We start from the raw sequence: 20,004 nt of genomic DNA on the forward strand, positions 1-20,004 counted from the left end.
TAATTCTATTCGAGAACGAGATATAACTTTTAGCGACATGCAACCAGTACTTGTATAGTGATTGAAAAAAATGGACAAAATGCTGCATTTTGCACACATTGACATCTTATCAAACACCTTATACACACCAATTTGCATGCTAAAGCGGAGCTATAGTGAACACATACCTTGTGAATTTTCCAAGTGACTGTTGGAGAGTCCATGCTCCCCAATTTCACAGAATTTATTTTGATATGTTAAACCAATAACACACCATGCATCATTTCAAGACTTAAAAGATACTGTTTCGGTAAGTTTAAAATTATAAATTACGAATTGGGAGTTTAAAATGTGACTCCTAAAAATAATTTATTGATATTTTATAGTAAATTTTATCAAAAAAATTAAAATATTAAGTCATACCCAAACTAGGGATGGGCACCGGGCAATTCAGGGGCGGGGGCGGGGAGTGCTATCCGCCCTATCCCCGAATCCGATCTCCATCTCCGATCCTATCTCGAACCTCAAATGACGATTCTTTTTCTCCCTGCTCCCCGTCTCGAATCTCCGCCAAGATTCGAGGAATTTTAGTTTTTAATAAAAAAAAATTATAATATAATATCATTTCATACTTTTAACATCAAATCATATTTAAACTGATTTATAATATAAATAAATGATAATTTTAAAATTATAAATATATTATATTACAATATAATAATCGATTAATAAAAATAAAGATTTTTTTAATTTTAATAATATTATAAAATTTATTTAGTATCATATAAATAAATATATATTATTTACATATATATACAATCGGGATCGGGAGGGACACAAATCCCCGACCTGCCTCGATCCTCGAATTTTTTATAAGACTTTCCCTCTTCCCCGTCCTGACCCCGAAAAATTCCACGAATCCCCGACCCGAACGGGGCGGGGACTGTATTGGGGTTGAGCTAAGCGGGGTGTATCCCCATCCCTACCCCCAAAGCAACTTGGATTTGACTTGGTTTCTGTTTGATATACTCCCTCCCTCTCATTTTATGTGAGCTTGTTTGATTTTCATGGAGATTAAGAAAAAAGTAATAAAAAAAAAGTAAAATTAATTGAAAAGTGGGTAAAGTGGTGGGACCTCTCAAAATTTAATGATAGATTTGAGAGTGGAGAAAAATAGTGGGAATAATAGTGTTTATTTAATTAAAAAAGAGTATAAAATTGAGAAGTAGTGGGTGTAATAGTGACATTAGTGTTTAAAAATAATAAGTACTCCCTCTGTCCCAAAATAAACGTCCGAATTTCCTTTTTGGTATATCCCACTAAAATGTCTTGATTCTAATTTTGACACTAATTTTGCTTTGAAACTCCAACCATTCATTGAACATGCTTCGGTATATTACCCATTCTTTATATTAGCAGTCAAAAGTCAAATTATAACATTAAATATTACTCCACCAATTTATAGCCATTCACTAACTAAACACAAAAATATCAACGTAAATGAATATCTAAATGACAAATATGATCCATTTAAACTTTCATAGATAAACATTCAGATACTGAAAAATACATGAGACACAAGTAAACTTCTTATCTAAACACTATTACTTTCATTTTGGAGATGACGTGCAGTTTATTCTACGATAATTCTATCATATTGCAGACTAACAGGAAGATCACCATTCATGTCAAGACTATGTTTTTTCATGTGAGGCACATTGTAGTTATTTCCACCGTAATCTTTCACTACTTCAATCATGCATTGTTGTAATTCAAGCTATTTGGTGAAATTTCTTTAAAAGATTTTTGCACTGCAACTATCAACTCCTTGTATTTTTCGGAGCTTCTTGATGTTGAAGTGACTGGATAGTTTTAAAGAAACCAAGATCAAGAACGTTCATGTTCAGGCTATTAGGTGGTTGGCATGTCAATCTTATGTCAAACCCGTTTCTTTTAGCAGCCTCTGCAAAGTCTATATCCAATAGCGGACAATGGCCTGGTCTAGGGTTGACTCCAGCCCAGGTCAAAGTCCAGTAACGCCCTTAACATTTTATAGCCCAATATCAACCAGCTCAGGTAGAAAAAATAAGCAGATATTAGTTTAGGCTCAGCCCACATAAATCAAAATAACAGAAACTGGGCTAAAAAGAAAGATTGGGCCAAGAAACATTGCTCCGCTGGACCGCTGCTTTGCAAATTAATTAAGAAAACAAAATAGAGAATCATACATACCGGTCGTGTGCATGCATTCAGAGTCCAAGACAAAAAAAAGAAAAGTTTAAGCCCCAAAGTGAAAATGCTAGGTATCCGGCGATTGTTTTCCTTGAATTATCTCCTCAACTCTCTACCTCAACTCACTATAACGTAAATTGCTGAACTTTTCTTTTTTTTTTAAATTCTTATTGTAATTAAGTATGAAAGACAATGTTGAGTAATTAATTAAAATATGGATAATGAATCTGGATTTTCTTTTAATCAGGATCATTAGAATATTGATTGTTTGGTGTTCTTTGGTTGTCCTAAAACCAAGACCTCAATATTTTAAGCCGTGTGCGAGTCAGTGAGTCCCATGAAACGAAAAGGAAGACTAATATAATATTTCAAGTTTTTGGCTGGAATCCATGTGAGAAAATTAAATTTAATAATCTTAGTGGTGTAACACACAAGCTCTTAGTTGCTAGTAATCGATGGATGGAGTAGTAATGAATGAAAGTGATTATAATAATATTCTAAAATATTGTTTGATTAATAACTTTAATTTATTTAAATTTTACTTGTTGCAGGAGTCAAGATCTAAAGAGGAAAATGTTGTTATCCTATTTTTCTACTCCTACAGCTACTCCTAGAGTCCTAGTGCTCCTCCTACAGCTACTTCTAGTTCTCTTCCTACAGCTACTTCTAGTCTTCCTACATTTGCAGCTAGTCCTATTGCTCCTGCCCCAGCTACTGATACTAGTACGGCTACAACTAATCCTATTGATCTTGCATTTCTTGAACGTGATCCAGGTCTTCGTTGTCCAATTTGGAAGTATCCACCTAATGTTCGTGATGACATTAGGCGTGAATACATTAAACTGGGAGCATTTCAACCTAAACTATGCAATGATTGATATCCACATACTGGTTATAAAAGTCAACGTCGTCGATTTCAAGCATCTTGGTTCAACTCATGGCCTTGGCTAGAGTATACAGTTTCTAAAGATTCAATATTTTGTTTTCCGTGCTATTTATTTGAAAGTGATACACATGCACAACATACATTTACTATTGATGGATTTAGGAACTGGAAAAGAGTTAATGATAATGAGAGATGTCCTTTGTTGATACATATTGGAGGCTTAAATTCCCCACATAGAAAGGCAGTGAATTCTCTTGAAGGGTTGAAGAATGTTACAAGGCATATTGACAAAGTCATAAATCGTCAATCTTTGGAAGAGGTAAAGAAGAATAGATTGCATTTGAGAGCTACTATACAGGCTGTTCGATACTTGACTTTGCAAGCATGTGCATTACGGGGTCATGATGAATCATCAACTTCTCGTAACAGAGGTAATCTTATTGAGATGATTAAAGTTTTTGGTAGACTAAGGGTTGATATCTCAAATGTTGTTTTGAAAAATGCACAAAAAATGCCATATATACTTCTCCAAAACAAAAAGATATTTTGCATATTTTTGCTTCTTAAGTAAGAAATAAAATCCGTGATGAGATAGGAGATTCTAAGTTCTGTATTTTAGTTGATGAAGCAATAGATGTATCACATAAAGAACAAATGGCTATTGTGCTTCGGTTTGTTAATGTTCACGGTGTTATTCGGGAGCGTTATTTGATATTGTTAATGTGGCTGATACAACATCATCAACTCTTATGAAAGAAATATCTGATGTTCTCACACGGAATAACTTAAGCATTCATAATATGAGAGGTAAGGGATACGATGGTGCTATTAATATGCGTGGTGCATTTAATGGTTTACAAGCTTTGTTTCTTAATGATTGTCCATATGCTTATTATGTACATTGTTTTGCTCACCGTTTACAACTAGCATTGGTTGGGGCTGCTGAGAAACAAGATTCTATTTGGGAATTCTTTTCAATGTTGTCTAATGTTGTGAATATAGTTACTGGTTCTTTTAAACGCTTATTGGAGTTATAGACTGCACATGACATGGAGGTTGACAAATCTATGGCTAGTGGAGAATGTGAGACTAGTCGGGGACTTAATCAGATTGGGAATTTACAATGATCAGGATCAATAAGGTGGAGTTCTCATTTTAATTGTGTTTGTAGCTTGATTGATAAGTTTGGTTCAATAATTATTGTGTTGGAAAGTATTAATAATTGTAGTACTTCTTCGAATTCTATGCGTGGAGAAGCCTGAGGTTCTTTAAAGGCACATAAATCATTTGACTTTGTATTTGGGTTACATCTGATGCATAAGATCATGGGCATTACAGATTTGCTTTGTCGAGCCTTACAAAGTAAATCAATTGATATTTTGAATGCCATGGATTTAGTTGCAACAACAAAAGAATTGTTACAATCTTTGAGAGATGAATGTTTTGATGTTCTTTTGGATTATGTCATGTCGGTGTGTGAAAAATATGACATTGACATACCAGATATGAATGCTCGCTATATGCATGGTATTCGTTCTGTGAGACAAAGAGGTATTATATCAGTTGAGCATCATTGTCATTATAATATATTTAATTCTGGAATTGATTTTCCATTGGAAGAGCTTCATTACAGGTTCAATGATGATGTTGTGCAGCTTTTGAGACTAAGTACATCTTTGGAACCGAAGAACAATTTCAGGTTGTTTAACATCGAGAATATTTGTACACTTGTTACTACCTTTTATCCTGCTGATTTTGGACAATAAGAGATTTACCATCTTAAACTCCAACTTGATCACTACAAGATTGATGTGGTTAATCATACTAAGTTTCAGGATTTGTCTACTCTTTTCAAGTTATGGGTACGACTGGTTGATACAGGAAAGTCAGAGCACTACAGTTTGATTTATAGATTGATATGTCTTGTGTTGACACTCCCTGTTTCCACAGCAACTTCAGAAAGGGCTTTTTCAGTTATGAAATTAATGAAGACTGATCTTCGAAATAAAATGGAGGAAGAATATTTGAGAGACTCTATGCTTATCAACATTGAGAAGGAGTATGCTGAAAACATTGATGTAGATGAGGTGATAGATGAATTTTACGCTCAAAAGAATCGCCGAGTACGACTCAAATGATGTGAGTAAATCTCCTTTTGTTTTTCGTTGAAACTAGTATGTTATTACTTGCTTTCTAGTTTATTTGTTTATCACTTCTTTGAATTCGTGGAATTTTTTTTAACTCCAGCCCCAGTAGGTTTAGAATCCTAGGTCCGCCCCTGTCTATATCATCAACAGATATGTGCGATTTTGGATTATCTTGTTGCACAAATATAGGTTCACTTGAAGAAGAAGCTGACCACTTTTCCATAATTGCCGGCACCATCTTTTCGATCAAAAAACTTCTGTAAACATCTTTAGTTATAGAGGAATAGGTTTAGTTTCTAACGTCCCCGCGTCTCGATTCTTACTCTTTCTTTTTGCCGCCTCTTCAAAAACAAGTGAAAATTTTCCATTTTTTCCTGAAAAATATTACGTTCCCTAATACATCAAATCCTGGACGAGCCACCGCAGTCAAGAACATCACCTTTGGAATGAATTTTTTACTTTTACAAGTTCTTATTGTTTTAGACTCACCAGGAAGAAGGTAGTATCTTTCTGATTCTTTGGATAAATGGAACCATTTTTCGTCCACATGTACACAATTAAACATAAGATTAAAGGATGGTTGATTAATATGCGTAACTTGAATTATTTTGGACAAGCAGAATTGTAACCTCACTTTCTTGTTTCTATATGTTAATATTGGTTTTATAAGATTTGAGTAAGCTCTCAAATCTCCATCTTCCACTCTTTGATATAATGTGGATTTGGTACATTCATGGTCGCGGACAATGAGCGAATATTTATTTTTCTTCGAAGAGGAATATGTAGAACCTGGTTAAGATCAATGACCTTTTCGGCGCGAAGATACATCAATCAAACTCTCAGGTGGTGCATCCTTTGTCTGCTTCCAAATTCTTCGTATGGTTCTTTTTGATTTTCAAAACTTAGACGACACATCTTCCATAGAACCATAACTAAGTTTCCCATATTTGCTGTTCTTTAACAACAACTGAAATATTTCTTGTCTCTCTTCTGGAATTAGGTTTTTCATTTTTTGCAAGTAAAGGTTAGCATGGTGGGTTGAAGTATATAGTGTATTTACGTGTGTGTGTATATATATATATATATAATGAAATTCAAATAAGAGCACAAAATATTGGAGGGAAAAATTGGCAGACTTTTTCCAGACGGAGGGAAATTTTGGTTGAACAGAAGATGGAGGCAAGTTTTTAATTAATGACTTAAAGAAACGTGATAATCCATTAAGACTACTCCCAGCAATCAGTCTTGAATATGTTGAATAGGAGATAGATTATGATTGGATAATTATTGATTTTATAAAAAATTTGAATTTTTTTTATTTTTCTTAAACAGCGTGTAAAAAATAATTAGACGTCTTTTATTGGGACGAAGGGAGAACAATAAATTGATTATTTTTGGGACGAGGTTCATATGAAATCGGACTTTGTGGACCAAATATACCGCAGCGCCCAATTACTTAACATCTCTGATGCACCCCGAACCAAAGCCCAATAACCAAAATCAAGACCCAAGTTGACTCCTTGATCGTTCTTCAACTGTCAGTGTATTCTCATTCGCTTCTCAAACACACACACAAACACACTCTATTCCTCATTTCTGTTACACAATACAATGGATGCTGAGTTGTTAGAACTACAAAAACAATTCGAATTCGCACAGCAAGCAAAATCAAGCGTCCGCTTATCCGATCGAAACGTCGTCGAATTGGTCCAAAAGCTCCAGCAACTTAAAATCATCGATTTCGATCTCCTCCACACCGCCTCTGGCAAAGAATACATCACTCCCGTACTCTCCTCCCCCTTTCGATAAATTATTCGTCTTCTCGATAAATTTATAATTAGTAATCTCGATAACATGACATGGACTTGTTACTTTTTGTTAGTGTGTAACAAACTATATTTATATGTGATATTCTCGATGAATTAATAATCTCGATAATGCGAAATGTGACAGGAGCAATTGAGGCATGAAATTGAGGTTGAGATAAAGAGATTAGGCCGAGTTTCGTTGATTGATTTGTCGGATAAAACTGGAGTTGATTTGTATCATGTGGAGAAACAAGCTCAGAATATTGTATCGAGTGATTCGGCGCTTATGTTGATTAATGGCGAGATTATAGCGAGTTTTTACTGGGACACTGTTGCGGAGGAGATAAATGAGCGTTTACAGGAGTGCAGTCAGATTGCGTTGGCGGAGCTTGCTGCTCAGTATCAAGTTGGTTCGGAATTGCTTGTTACTGTTTTGGAGCCTCGTCTTGGAGATTTGGTAATTAGATTTTGCATTGTTTGTCGGTTATTATGATTTTACTTTTGTTTGTCGGTTATTTTTATTTTACATTTGTTTATCGGTTTGTTCTGTATGCTGTTAATTTAATGATTTTTTGTCCAATTTGTTGAGAGATAGAAATGTAGGGACTTATCTGAATTTTTCTATATTTGGCAAATGCATTTGTAATTTAAGAGGCGATTTAAAAAGTTTACGTATATATTATGCTTGACGTGTAGTCACTGAATATAGTATTTTGTATTAAAAGTATCAGAAGAGGACTATGATCCAGTTCGGTTACGGTTTTATATGATTTAATAGAGCCTTGACATTCTACGTTTTAGTTGTAATATGTATAAAGTTACTTTAAAGGTAGATATATATAAGCATTTTTTCCGTACTTATGCCTCCGTACCCAACATGACAAACAACTCCTTGGTATATATGTCTATTCTGGTAAATGTGTTGTCTAAAAATGTATATATTCGTTTCAATTGTTTACATTAGTGTGAACTTTTAAATACCTTAGGTCAAAGGTAGACTTGAAGGTGGGCAGTTGTATACCCCAGCATATGTTGACCGTGTTAATGCTATGGTACGTGGTGCTGCGAGGGGTGTTACTGTTCCCACGAATCTGTCAGCTTTGTGGAGCTCATTGCAGCTTCTGCTGCAAGAGATGGATGGAGCTAGTGGCGTAGCTGTTGATGGGTCATTTTTCCAGTCACTGTTTAATGGATTGGTGAAGGAAGGTGAGATTCTTGGATCACTTCGTGCAGGAGTTCACTGGACACCCACAGTATGTGAATCAATTCTTTTATCTTTGTAATGGAACTTCAAGTTAATTTACTCATTAAATTTTCTTTTCAGTAACTTTGTTCATTGTGACCTTTAATATCGCAGGTCTTCGCAACTGCTCAAAAAGACTCTGTAGATGCTTTCTTCTCACAGGTAGGAGTCACTTATTTATTTGGATCTATTGCAATGATTTAAAATATATAAATTTACATATATACTTGTCTAAAAATAGTTAATGTACACTGCCCTGACCTTTCATATTGGCATTTCATTTTAGAAGTAGGTAATTGTTCTAATGGTCAACCTGTCTGCTATTTTACTACTATTATGTTTTGTTTTGAGCGAAAGGAATCAGGTTCATCATCTTGATTTTCATTGTTTCTAATCCAGTATATATAAGTTACATGGTAAATTTTGTAAGCCTGTAGGTTCAAATTTCTCAAAGAGTGTTCCATATTTTGTAAGCCTATAGGTTAAATAATATAAATATGAGAAAGAGAAATACAGATGTCATCTTCAAACAAAATATAAGTGTGTTTTTTCCTGGAATTTTCCAGGTATAAGGTCTTGTCTATGTGGAATATCGTGTTTTATGTCACTGGATTAAACCCCTTTACTGAAAGTATCTGGGCAAGTTTCCTTTTTGTTTTTTCCCTGAATGCTGCCCTGTGAGGAAGGATCTCCACGAGTGTAGCAACTGGAATCCTTCGTTTTTTTAATTATGGGGGATGGGGTTGTTTGTTTTGTGTATTGAATTTGATCTGTCTTGTTCCACTAAATTCTCACATGTACCACTTGTTTGGTGAGATTTGTTCCCTAGTTATAGTCCAAAGCTCTTCTCTCGAACCTGTCCCGATTAGTGTGTGGTCAAACCATATTAAAGTTTTAATTTAGGGCAATGTTCTCTTTATTATACAAGAAAGTATTTGACTGTGTAGATTGCCGATGGTTTTAGCAACAGAATTGCTGATGTATCTTCAAACTTTTCAACGGTTTCAAAAGTGAGGGCTTTCCTGAGTAAAGAGAAGCATTGAAGCTTAAATGTTGGTTGTCGTCGTTTTTGTTGGAAAAATTCTAAGGTTTACCCTTGTGTCCAAATTTGAACTAGTTTAATTTTTAAAAAATATTTCTTTCGATTAATACACTTGCATAAAGGAGTTTTTTTTTAGTTTTATAGCCATATTTGTACTTCTAGAAGTATGCATATTTGATTATTCGAGTTACATTTTGAAATTAGACATAGTTTAGAAAGACATTTAGTATAGATGGATAATGGACTGTTCCTTTGTTCTTGCTCATATTTTTTGGCAATCAGATAAAAGTCTTTACTGATGCTATATCCTCTATATAGAAGTATGTGGTTAGGCAGGCCAGATTGGGGTCCAGTCCAGTGCTTTGATTACATAGAAGTATCTGAAGTTCAGAAAGTGTTTTGATATATTGTCATTCCAGTGAAGACAGTGGGTAGATCTACAATATGGGCTATATTAAGGCAATAAGGCTCAAGCACTGCAGTGCAGATCTATGCTAAACTTACTGACTGTATTCTGAAGTAGGCAGTTACATCTCTACATGAGTATGTTGCTCAGTTTATATATAAGTTCTTTATTTACTATATAATTTTCAAGGGACCAACCAAAAAAAAAAATGAAACTAATTGCTGATGGTATTTACAGCCAAGATGATTACAACTTGGATTCTGGCTGGTAATTATTTAACAATAGGCAGATTGGAAACATCTTTGTCGGCACTTTTAAGGTCATGGTATTATCAAAGCTGTTAGAAAATAACTTTGTAGTGTCTAATATTTTTTTAAGATGGACACACCGACATTGGAATGTTACATCTTTATGGATTTGCTGTGACCCGTTTTGACCATAACCTTCAGTTGTGTAGTATAAATGTGATACCTCGGCTATATATATGTGTGTGCTTGTGTATGATTTACATTATATGTATATATCTACATTCGGAATAAGACTTTAATTTCATAATCCATATTATGAAGTTCCTCATTCTTTATTTGGTTTCCTTCGCTGTGCAGAATTCTTTTATCAGCTATGAAGCTCTAAATAAATTAGGAATTCCGTCAGCCATACAGTTTCTGCAGGTATCCTAATGATTCAGATGTATGCTATATGCATATGATGTGTTTCTGTCGTAGCCTAAGGAAGTGAGTTCTTTTTTATTGAATTTTCTCTACTTTTTACTGATCAAATAAGTAAATATTTACCTATTTAGGCCAGATATCCTGAAGGTATACCCTTAGTGACAGTATTTGTTCACCCATCAATGGTTGATATCTTGGATGCTGCTGTAGAGGATGCAATAGAACGTGGTAGCTGGTAAGAGCCCTAATTTTATTTTTCATTCTACTGATATTTCAGTGGCTTGTTGCATATGATATTGATATGATGTCATGTTCTTTGTAAGTTATTTTCAATAAATATTGAAAAACCAATTTGACCGTTCTTGGGATTTGCATCCCTGTCATGTGTTTACTAATACCGTATATATAAATAATAAATGTGACCTTTTCTCTCTATATGTGTTCTGAGCTGAAGGCAAAGTTCATTTATAATTTATATTTGTTTCATTGTATTAAAACAATTATTGAATTGTTGCAGGATAGACACACTTACAGTGTTACCAGCAGCATTTGCCTCCCAAGATGCTTCTAAGATTTTATCTCTTTGTCCATCCATTCAGGGGGCCCTTAAGGTAGTTTTTTTGCCGAACAATTTTCTCTGAATGGTTTGTCTCAAATTTTGCACTTACTATCTACAACAATATACTTGGAAATTTATATATCTGTTTTTCTCTCAGTCCAATGAAGCACACGTATTGGGGGATTCATATGTGTTCAGCAACGGATTCGTCAAGGTAGATCCTTTACCATCCTCGTCCGAATATATCGGGTTGCGTATAAGATTCTCATGTGCTGGAAGGATTGTGTTCTAAAATTCTAGGAGAATGGTTGGCCCAAAGTTGATGGCTTCTTTATAATTATGTAGGGGTGGCAAAAACGGACACAACCCAAAACCCGACATGAACCCCACTCAAAAAAGTACGAATTAGGGTCGAGGTTTTTATATTTCGGGTCTGGTTCAGGCTGGGTAATTTTTTACCCAAAAAACTTGGGTCGGGGTCGGGTTGAGTGTACTGAAACCCGACCCGAATTTTTATATATATATAATATACTATGTGTAATATATAAATTTTTATTAGAAAATTACATACATTAGTCTTATATTTATATATTATTTAAACAAATTTATCCACTTATAATCTCATTAAATTATTATATATATATTATATTATAATAAAATATTATTTTATATAATAAAAATAATTAATTTTAATGAAATTTTGGGTCAATCCGGGTTGATCAGCAACTGGACAGGTCGGGTTCGGGTTGAAATTTTCAACCCAACCCATCATCCAAAATTGCCACCCTAATTATGTGGGAGATCCATCTATAATTCTTTTCTGAATATTAAGCATAAACAGAGTCAGACAGACCACCTTAAGGATTATTAAACTAACAGTTTATTCGTATATATAGTAAAATGAATAGTAGAATGTAAGACACAGACTAGGCTTGATAAGTTGTTAATATTTCTTTTAACATGATTGTAGCCATGTTTTTAACTGCCACACCATCCAGACTGCAAATATAATCAAGCATCCTGTATATTTTCTTGTATCTTTTAATAAAGAGGAAGTCATAGCTCATACCAGTTACTTCTTAGATCAAAACCTTAAAAATTCAAAATTAATATTGAATCTGACATGCTTAAATTTAGTATGCACAATATCATTGCCTGTTTTAAATTTATAACAGTTAATTATAACTTGCAAAAAAAGTGCTTTAATAGCTGGACCTTTTAGGCCCTTCTATTATTGGTATATGTGACTTTCTCCCGTTATCATCAGAGGTTCCTTTATTAATTATATATAAGTCGCAGTTCAATACATTGCAATTTTATAATAGAAAAGTGATATATTCATACTGTAAACTAATTCGCCGTTCTGGATCTTGGATATTAGTATTGAATATCAACTCAAGAATGACTAGTTTTATGGTCTATACTTCTATTCAAGTTTAGATTCTTGTGGAGTGAGTCTATTGCTTTTCTACTTTCTTACCAGAATCTCTTTGAAAGCTTGGATAAGGAATCACAAACATCAAGTCTTTCAGGGGTATACGGGACACAGGCTCCTGACAGTTTGGATGCCTCTATTGACTCTAAAGTCCGTAAGGGTCTAAGCAGTAATCTGACTGAATCAAATGAAACTGAAGCTGAGATTGTTAATAGCAAACATACATCGGAGGTAGGATCGAAGAAGAAAAGGGGAAAATCTTCAGGTAATGCAAAGACTGGAGCAGCTGAAAACAGTACAGACAACCAAGAATCTGTTCCTAGTAAATCTAAGAGGAATCAGAAAAAAGGCAAGGCGATGGCTGCCCAAGTTTCAGATCTAAAGCCTGGGGGAAAGAAAAGTGTGGACAAGTTGCCTGAGGACACGGTCAATATTTTTCCAGAGAAGTTGCTGATTCAGAGGATTAACAAGCTAGTACCTGAATTTGAGGAGCAAGGTGCATTGTCTTTTCTGCTGTTTTTGTTTAAATGGTCGGGAGGCTGCTTAGTATCCGGATCTGACGAACAGAATTATTTTTTTGTAGGAATTGGTGATCAGGAAATAGTTCTTTCATCTCTAGCGCATCATTTGAGACCCATGCTCCTCAATTCATGGAAAGAGAGAAGAAAGGCGGTGTTTACAGACAATACACAACGGATGAAGCACATATTGGACAGTTTACAAAAAAAACTTGATGAGGTATGCACAGGTCCAGTGTTTGATTTATATGTAAATATGTGTGTGACTGGAAATTGGCCTACGCCTTAGGATGGGAATTTCTGTGTGTTGGAAATTTTTATGAGATGCGGTCTGTTGAAGATGTATGTAAAGTGTCTCAAGCAGAGCTTGATATAATACATTTTTTCTCATATATCCATAAACACATTGTTTACACATAGAAGCTAATTTATAAGTTCATAATTACAAATACGTGACAAATATGATTTACAAATAATACGTAAAATTAAAATCAACGTAAAATTTTCAATTTAATGGGAAATTCCTAATTTGTAGTTTGGGAGTGGCCGAGTGGGGACTTTAAAATTCAAATTTCGATTATAATCTAAAGCAGTGTCTAGTATGCATTGGAGTTCTGAATTAGATGGCCAGTCTGGAGTTTGGTACAGGAATTGGTTGATATATATTATCTTCTCAATAGAAGTGTACTTTCTTTCTGTTTAAAGTCTATAATTTCGACGTCTTTTATATCTTCATATAAGAGAATTGGATTTTAGGAAAACCAATCTCAAATATTTAAATCTGAAATAAATATGCTTTGTTTCTTGAAAGGGTCTTTCCTAACACTTATCTTTAGGTAATTATTCATGTACTACTTGGTATATAGTAACTATAAATACTTCTCACGTTTCGGTTTCTGTTTTCTGCAGTCTTCCTTAAATATGCAGTTGTATGAAAAGGCACTAGAGTTGTTTGAAGATGACCCATCAACCTCAGTATGCTTCTGGCTTAACACTCTGAATTTTAGTTTCTGTCCGTTGATAAAGCATATAAATGAAGTGTTTCTTCTAATGGATCAGGTTATCTTACATAAACATTTGCTGAGAAGCACAGCGACCCCTATGGTGGACACTCTCTTAAAGAACTTGGTGACAGCTCTCGACACTTTCTTCTAGTCCCCTGACTAAATTTTGATGTCTTGTCTATGTAATGTGTGCCTAAGTGTAGCAATCTTTCAATTACAGGATGTGTACAGTAAAATGAAAAATGGAGTTGACGTTGAGGAATTTCAAAATCCTGAATCTATTTCATGTAGCTCTGCAGAAAGACTTGCTCTTGTATGACTTTTTCTCTCATATTATAATATCATGAAGGTACTGTGTAGCTATGATATCTATTCATCCTTTTCTTTCTTTTCTGTAGGCAAAGAATTTGCCTGGATCTCTTTCTGTTAAAGCTACTGCACTAGTTGAAGCTTTAGAAGGGAAGGCAAGTGATTATTATTTTTTGGTCAAAACTCAAAAGCTTATAATTAATTACATCATCACCAACCCCCTTCCCTGAAAATGAAATGGAAATGACACAAGACAATAACGCATTAGTTTTCTCATTCTGTGCTAGTGTTCTGCTATATTTATGAATGCAGCATTCTGTGAAATATTGTCCAACTTATAAATCTATGTTTCTGTTCTTTTGAAGGTGTCCTCAAGCATTTCATGTCTTCTACTAAATCAAGGCTCTGATATGTTTTAACAATTTTGTTCTGATAACTGAACATGTTCAATTCTGTTCTGATAACTGAACAGCTTCTTTTTATAAATATAAAATACTGAATTGCTAGTCGTAGAATATTATTCATGCCACTTCTAACACATTCATTTAATCACTTATTGTCCTCTCAGGTCTTCCAATGTTATACATAATATTATATTTGTTTTATACCTTCTCCGACCCTCTCATTTCTTTACACTTTTTTTGCATAAGTTTATTATAAAATTTAGATATTATATTTCTATTCAGAAGAAAAAGAAGTTCAAAATAATTTATCAAACTATGTTTTATAATAGCATTAAAATGCATGCCGAGCCCCCGTCACCCAATGTAAAAATTGAGGGGGAAGGAGGGAGTATGATACAATGGAAAACTTTGTATTTGTTCTGATAAAGGCTTTACATGTTGTTGCTTTTGCATGACAGAGCGTGGAAAACTTTTTAGCCTCTCTTAGGGATATGGCAGAAGAGAGGTGTGTGATTGATTATCTTATAACTACTTCTATTTTTGTGTTGAATACTTAATAATACTGCCTTGGTTTATTCAGTGGTATATCTTTGAAAAAGCTTGATAAGAAATTGGAAAGAACTCTTCTTCATTCTTACCGCAAGGTATGTTTCATTTCAGCATTTGGTGATATCTAGATGTTTTGGTGCTTCTATATATCGATTGTTTTGTATCCAAAAATTTATGTTTTTGAATTACAAAAGAAACTTGACATGGATATGGTCCTGGGGACTGAATGTAACGATATGAAGTAGTTCACCGTGGCTATTTATAACAGGTCTTACCAACTGCCAAAAGTTGGGCTCACTTCAGTGTTTTAAAATCTTCAGTTTACAAATTTGTTCCAGTTTAAAAGGGTTTACTTGACCCTAGTTGTAGTTTTCTAGAGGTCAAGTCTTTTTTATCTTACCCTGTCAACACCCTGGTACTTGTAATACACTCTTTCCCCTTTTCACACGGGTACAACCTTCTCTTAGCACCAATTTGTGGTATATTGTAACATATATATGGTAAGTGTTAGAGGGATTGTATATAAAGTTTCTATATCGGTCACTGGAAACATCTATATTAGTTAAATTTGTTATTAAGTAAAGAAACTTAATAGTATAAAATGTTTAGAACACTTACGTATTAAGTATGATATTTGATATAATGTCTTTTTTAGTCAGTTAAGAATCGAAGTGCATATAACTTCATCTAAGCAATTACTATATATGCATCCATGTCAACACATTCTCTGAATTCATATTTTTTTCCGTAATTAAGGCAGATTCTCCAACGACTGTTATTTTGGTCACTTGTCATTGAAAAGTAGATGTTACGGGCTTTCACCCAGATTTCCACCTAGTAAAATAAAATATATAGAATTTTAATATTAACAATTAAATTTATATAATACAGTATGTATATTTTAACCAATCAAATATCGTACCAGCTAAACATGCAGTAAGAAGTTAAATCTAAAAAGGTAGTTTTTACCATGTATGGAGAAAGTGAAATAGATTATACTAATATACTTTGTATATAAACTATGAACTTCGGTACTATTAATACGAATTAATTATAGAAATACTAAAACATATTTAATAATATAGATTAATAAATGATCTGTGTGATACATGAGAATAAGCTAGTATATATGGAATAGGTGGAGAATGTTGTAGGGATTCTTCCAGTTTTGATAATGATTTGAATTATACACCATAAGTTTGTCTTCATATGTGAAGCCTCTCATCTCTTATATTATATGCAGGAGTTGGTGTCGCAAGTAGCTGCTGAAACTGATCCTGTTGCTCTTCTGCCCAAAGTCGTTTCTCTACTTTATATACAGGTGAATTTTTTAATTCCTTTTTATGCTAGTTATCTGCTGTACCAGCTTTGATGGAGTAGCATATTATTATTTCATTTTTTTAATAGGTTCATGGTAGAGCTCTTCAAGCTCCTGGGAGGGCCATTTCCGTTGCGGTATCTCGGTTGAAGGTAAATTACCAGAACTCTTTAATTCTCTGTTATTTATTTATGCTCTGGAAATTTGATGTATAGAGCAAGTCGTACAATTGTTTGTCAATATAAACAGTTCGTATAAATCATCTTGGAGAAAGTTGTGGGGCTGTGTAAAGAATTTTAACCATACATTTGGGAAATGCATTACAATCTGCACAGTCATTTGGATATATGAAGCAACCGGAGATTCTTTTGTACTGTAATATTGTGAACTGGATATGGCCTTCATTCTAAAGGGATTACGTACGTGCCTGTCAAAAACTGCTCAGTAGTGTTATCAGCATTCATATGTTCTGTCAGCATTACGATTTCTGCTTCTTCTACAGTCAGAAGTTGTATTGTAGTATCCTCTATATTGACCCTAGACGAATGTAGTGTTAGTAAATTGCTAATAAATTTTGACCCAAACAAAGAAGTTTCTGTTTCTTATGTCTTGGGTTATCCAATACATTTTTCTTTCGAGAAATGGAAAAAGTCTGAGGAAATCTACATGGGACGATGCAGTAAATTTGGAAAGCCCAAATATTAACTGAATCTGATTTTCAGAGTCTTATACAGTCCTGTCTTCTGTGTATGGGGAAGATTAGATCTTGGTCAACAAGTGATATCTTTACAAGGACTATGGCTGGCCTTTGTTAAAAAAAGAAATTAAAAAAAAAAACTTTAAATGTTCAAGGACTACTCAGGAGTGAGCACCTGAGCGTATATTGCTAGTCTATAGCATGATTGTTAAGTTTAATGACTGTGTTATTCTTTATACATATTATCCCATATTCCAGGATAAATTGGGAAAGTCAGAGCACAAGATTTTAGTGGATTACCATAGCGCTACGGTGAGCCTTCTAGCGCTAATATCTGCGGGGACTGCTGAGGTAAATTAGTATTTACATGCTATATTTATTTGCTGTTAAATGATTCCAGCTTTCGGTTAGGAGTATTTATTACCTCGGTCTTTTACTAGATCACCAAGCTTAATTTTGAAGGCATATTTGGTTTGATGAGATTCTTGGTGTTGCAATAAGAAATTTAATGCCTTTTTTCGGTTTCAGTGTTTTCTTGTTTGTGGCAACCAGAAATTGGAAAAAATTAATCTTGCTGCCTTGTTTTTGGCTTACGATATGTGTTCTGCAACTTAATGGTTCATTGACTACCATAACTTGTAACTTGAAGAAACCATTCAGGCGCCATAACTTTGGTCTACAAAGTAGAATAATAATTATAACATGAACTGATGGCCACAGAATCGTCCAATTCATTTTCTTCACATACCTCATGTACATATATTGGAAATTCAATTTTTTTTCAGTCTTCCCTCTTGGATACACCTTCTCCCTTAATTTGTTTTTTCATAATATCTCATTCCAGTCATAACAGCCAAATTGAGATTTAGTGCTTTTGCGCTATTTTCTTAACATGTAAATGCAATTTTTCTTAATTTTTTGAAAAGTTTGTTGTATATCTACTTCTGGTTTTGCTGAATGCAAACTCTAGACTAACATTTTCTCTTTATATATGTGTTTAATTATTTAGTGTTACCTAGATTCTTTGTTTTATCCTAGTATTTGTGTCGACATGACGTGAAGCTCGGTATGGGATCTGTGTCGGACCTTCATACTGGAACTTGACACAGAATATATAGGGCTCTAGACAACTTGTTCATAGAGTGCAAGACCCATTAATGACTTTGTGCTTCTTAATATCCTTTTTTTATATTTTATGAATTTGGCACATAAGCAATAGTATACTATTTATTTCTTAGTAGACCTTAAAAAAAATGTGTGGTGAATTGATTTACATGAACTTTTCTTGTGTCAAGCTTACTTCCCAAGCCCTTGCACCCGTGTCCATTTCTATATAGAGTGTAGTATTGATTTTAGATTTGTCTAATAATTCGGTGAAAACCTAGTTTCTGGAATTCGAGAATGGATTTGTTTTGAAAATATATGCTGTCTTAAGATTTAGGTATCCAGTTAATCTTTATTTGTAGAGAATAATAGGATAAACCCCTCGTTTATTAGAACCTGAATGTCTCCTCTGCCAGGCTATTGCTAACACTAAATATTCTGTCCCTGGGCAATATCCTTCACATGGCCTTATTACAACAAAAATGCTAGCTTTCCTTATTTTTATAGCTTCCAGGTTTTTAATCCCTAAGCTTAATCCTCTTTACGAGGACAGTTTGGTCTTTTTAATGAACAGAATTATTTGTTTTACGGTTGTTCTTAGTCATGTAAAATGGCTTCATTACTTGCATAGTCTGGTGGAAGTAAGATGTACAATGCCCTATTCAACTGAAAGCTAGATCTGCACCTAAGAAATTGACAAAATGGTCATTCTAATTTCATTTCAATATATATTTAGAATGCCATACAATCTAGTTTTCAGATTAAGCATTCTAATTGACAATATGCTTTGATAATTTATAATATAATGCTGTTGTCAGATCAAGCACTGCTTGTTCACAAGTTTTTTAAATCAAACTCTCAAGAAGCATACAAGGAAAACTGAAGGACATAAAAACATCTTGTTGTATGTTGCCTAGAACTGTTATCATTGTTTTCCTAACTTGGCAGGAAGAAGACTGTTCGTCTGACCGTATTTTGAGCAAAAGGGAGTTACTGGAGAGTTTAATGTCAGCATTGAAGGGCTTGGTCTTAGGCACCTCGCAAGCTTGATCTTACATTTCCAGATCTTATAACATTCAAATCATAAATTTGGTCTTTCTTTACGTAGTTTTCATTGGTATAGCCTAGGCAGATTTTGTGTACCCACCTCAGTAGTTTGCACTACACTCGGGATGGCAAATTAATAGATTCATATACCCGCCACCAAGCTCTAATGTTAATTATACAATTGTGAGCTGTTCTCCATTGCATTGGAAGATTGGAATTATGTCGATAACTAAATTAGATGTTAATATAATACAGTTCATGATATTTTTTGTATTTCAATAGAAGTAAACTGCACTTTGGTTACCTATTATATTTTGCAGTTTGTTGGCTTTATTATAATTTTTTTCATTTCAGTGGCACTTCTATTTTTGAAAGCAGTAGAATGGCTAGTGTTGAATACTTTCTATTTTGGTATTAGAATGGCTCCTCATCGTTAGAAAACTCAATTTATGTTAAGTTAAAACAAAACTTAGTAACATGAGGAATCAGACTAGGGCTGAGCATTCGGTTCGGTTAACCGAATACCGAACCGAAATTACCGAAATATTTCGGTTCGGTTAACCGAACCGAAATATTTCGGTTCTTAATTCGGTTATGGTAATTCGGTAATCTCTGATTTTTGCTGATCAGTTTTACAATCTGTCTT

General features: G+C 34.1%; 1 protein-coding gene across 1 annotated transcript; it reads left to right on the plus strand.

Moving 5' to 3' along the window:
• The first annotated feature begins 6,736 nt into the window (after window positions 1–6,736).
• LOC108219056 (E3 UFM1-protein ligase 1 homolog) lies at window positions 6,737–19,663 on the plus strand. Its single transcript, XM_017392304.2, has 20 exons — window positions 6,737–7,029; window positions 7,198–7,509; window positions 8,039–8,305; window positions 8,410–8,457; window positions 10,349–10,414; window positions 10,546–10,649; window positions 10,932–11,025; window positions 11,131–11,187; window positions 12,457–12,904; window positions 12,992–13,146; window positions 13,836–13,901; window positions 13,986–14,054; window positions 14,151–14,243; window positions 14,329–14,394; window positions 15,102–15,148; window positions 15,224–15,287; window positions 16,436–16,513; window positions 16,600–16,662; window positions 17,466–17,558; window positions 19,260–19,663. Exons 1-20 carry the CDS (start codon window positions 6,856–6,858, stop codon window positions 19,359–19,361), a joined length of 2,466 nt encoding a protein of 821 aa, XP_017247793.1. The 5' UTR covers window positions 6,737–6,855; the 3' UTR covers window positions 19,362–19,663.
• Window positions 19,664–20,004: the final 341 nt, after the last annotated feature.

The sequence above is a fragment of the Daucus carota genome, chromosome 4, assembly GCF_001625215.2.
Source record: "Daucus carota subsp. sativus chromosome 4, DH1 v3.0, whole genome shotgun sequence".
In the NCBI taxonomy this organism is placed as follows: Eukaryota; Viridiplantae; Streptophyta; class Magnoliopsida; order Apiales; family Apiaceae; genus Daucus; species Daucus carota.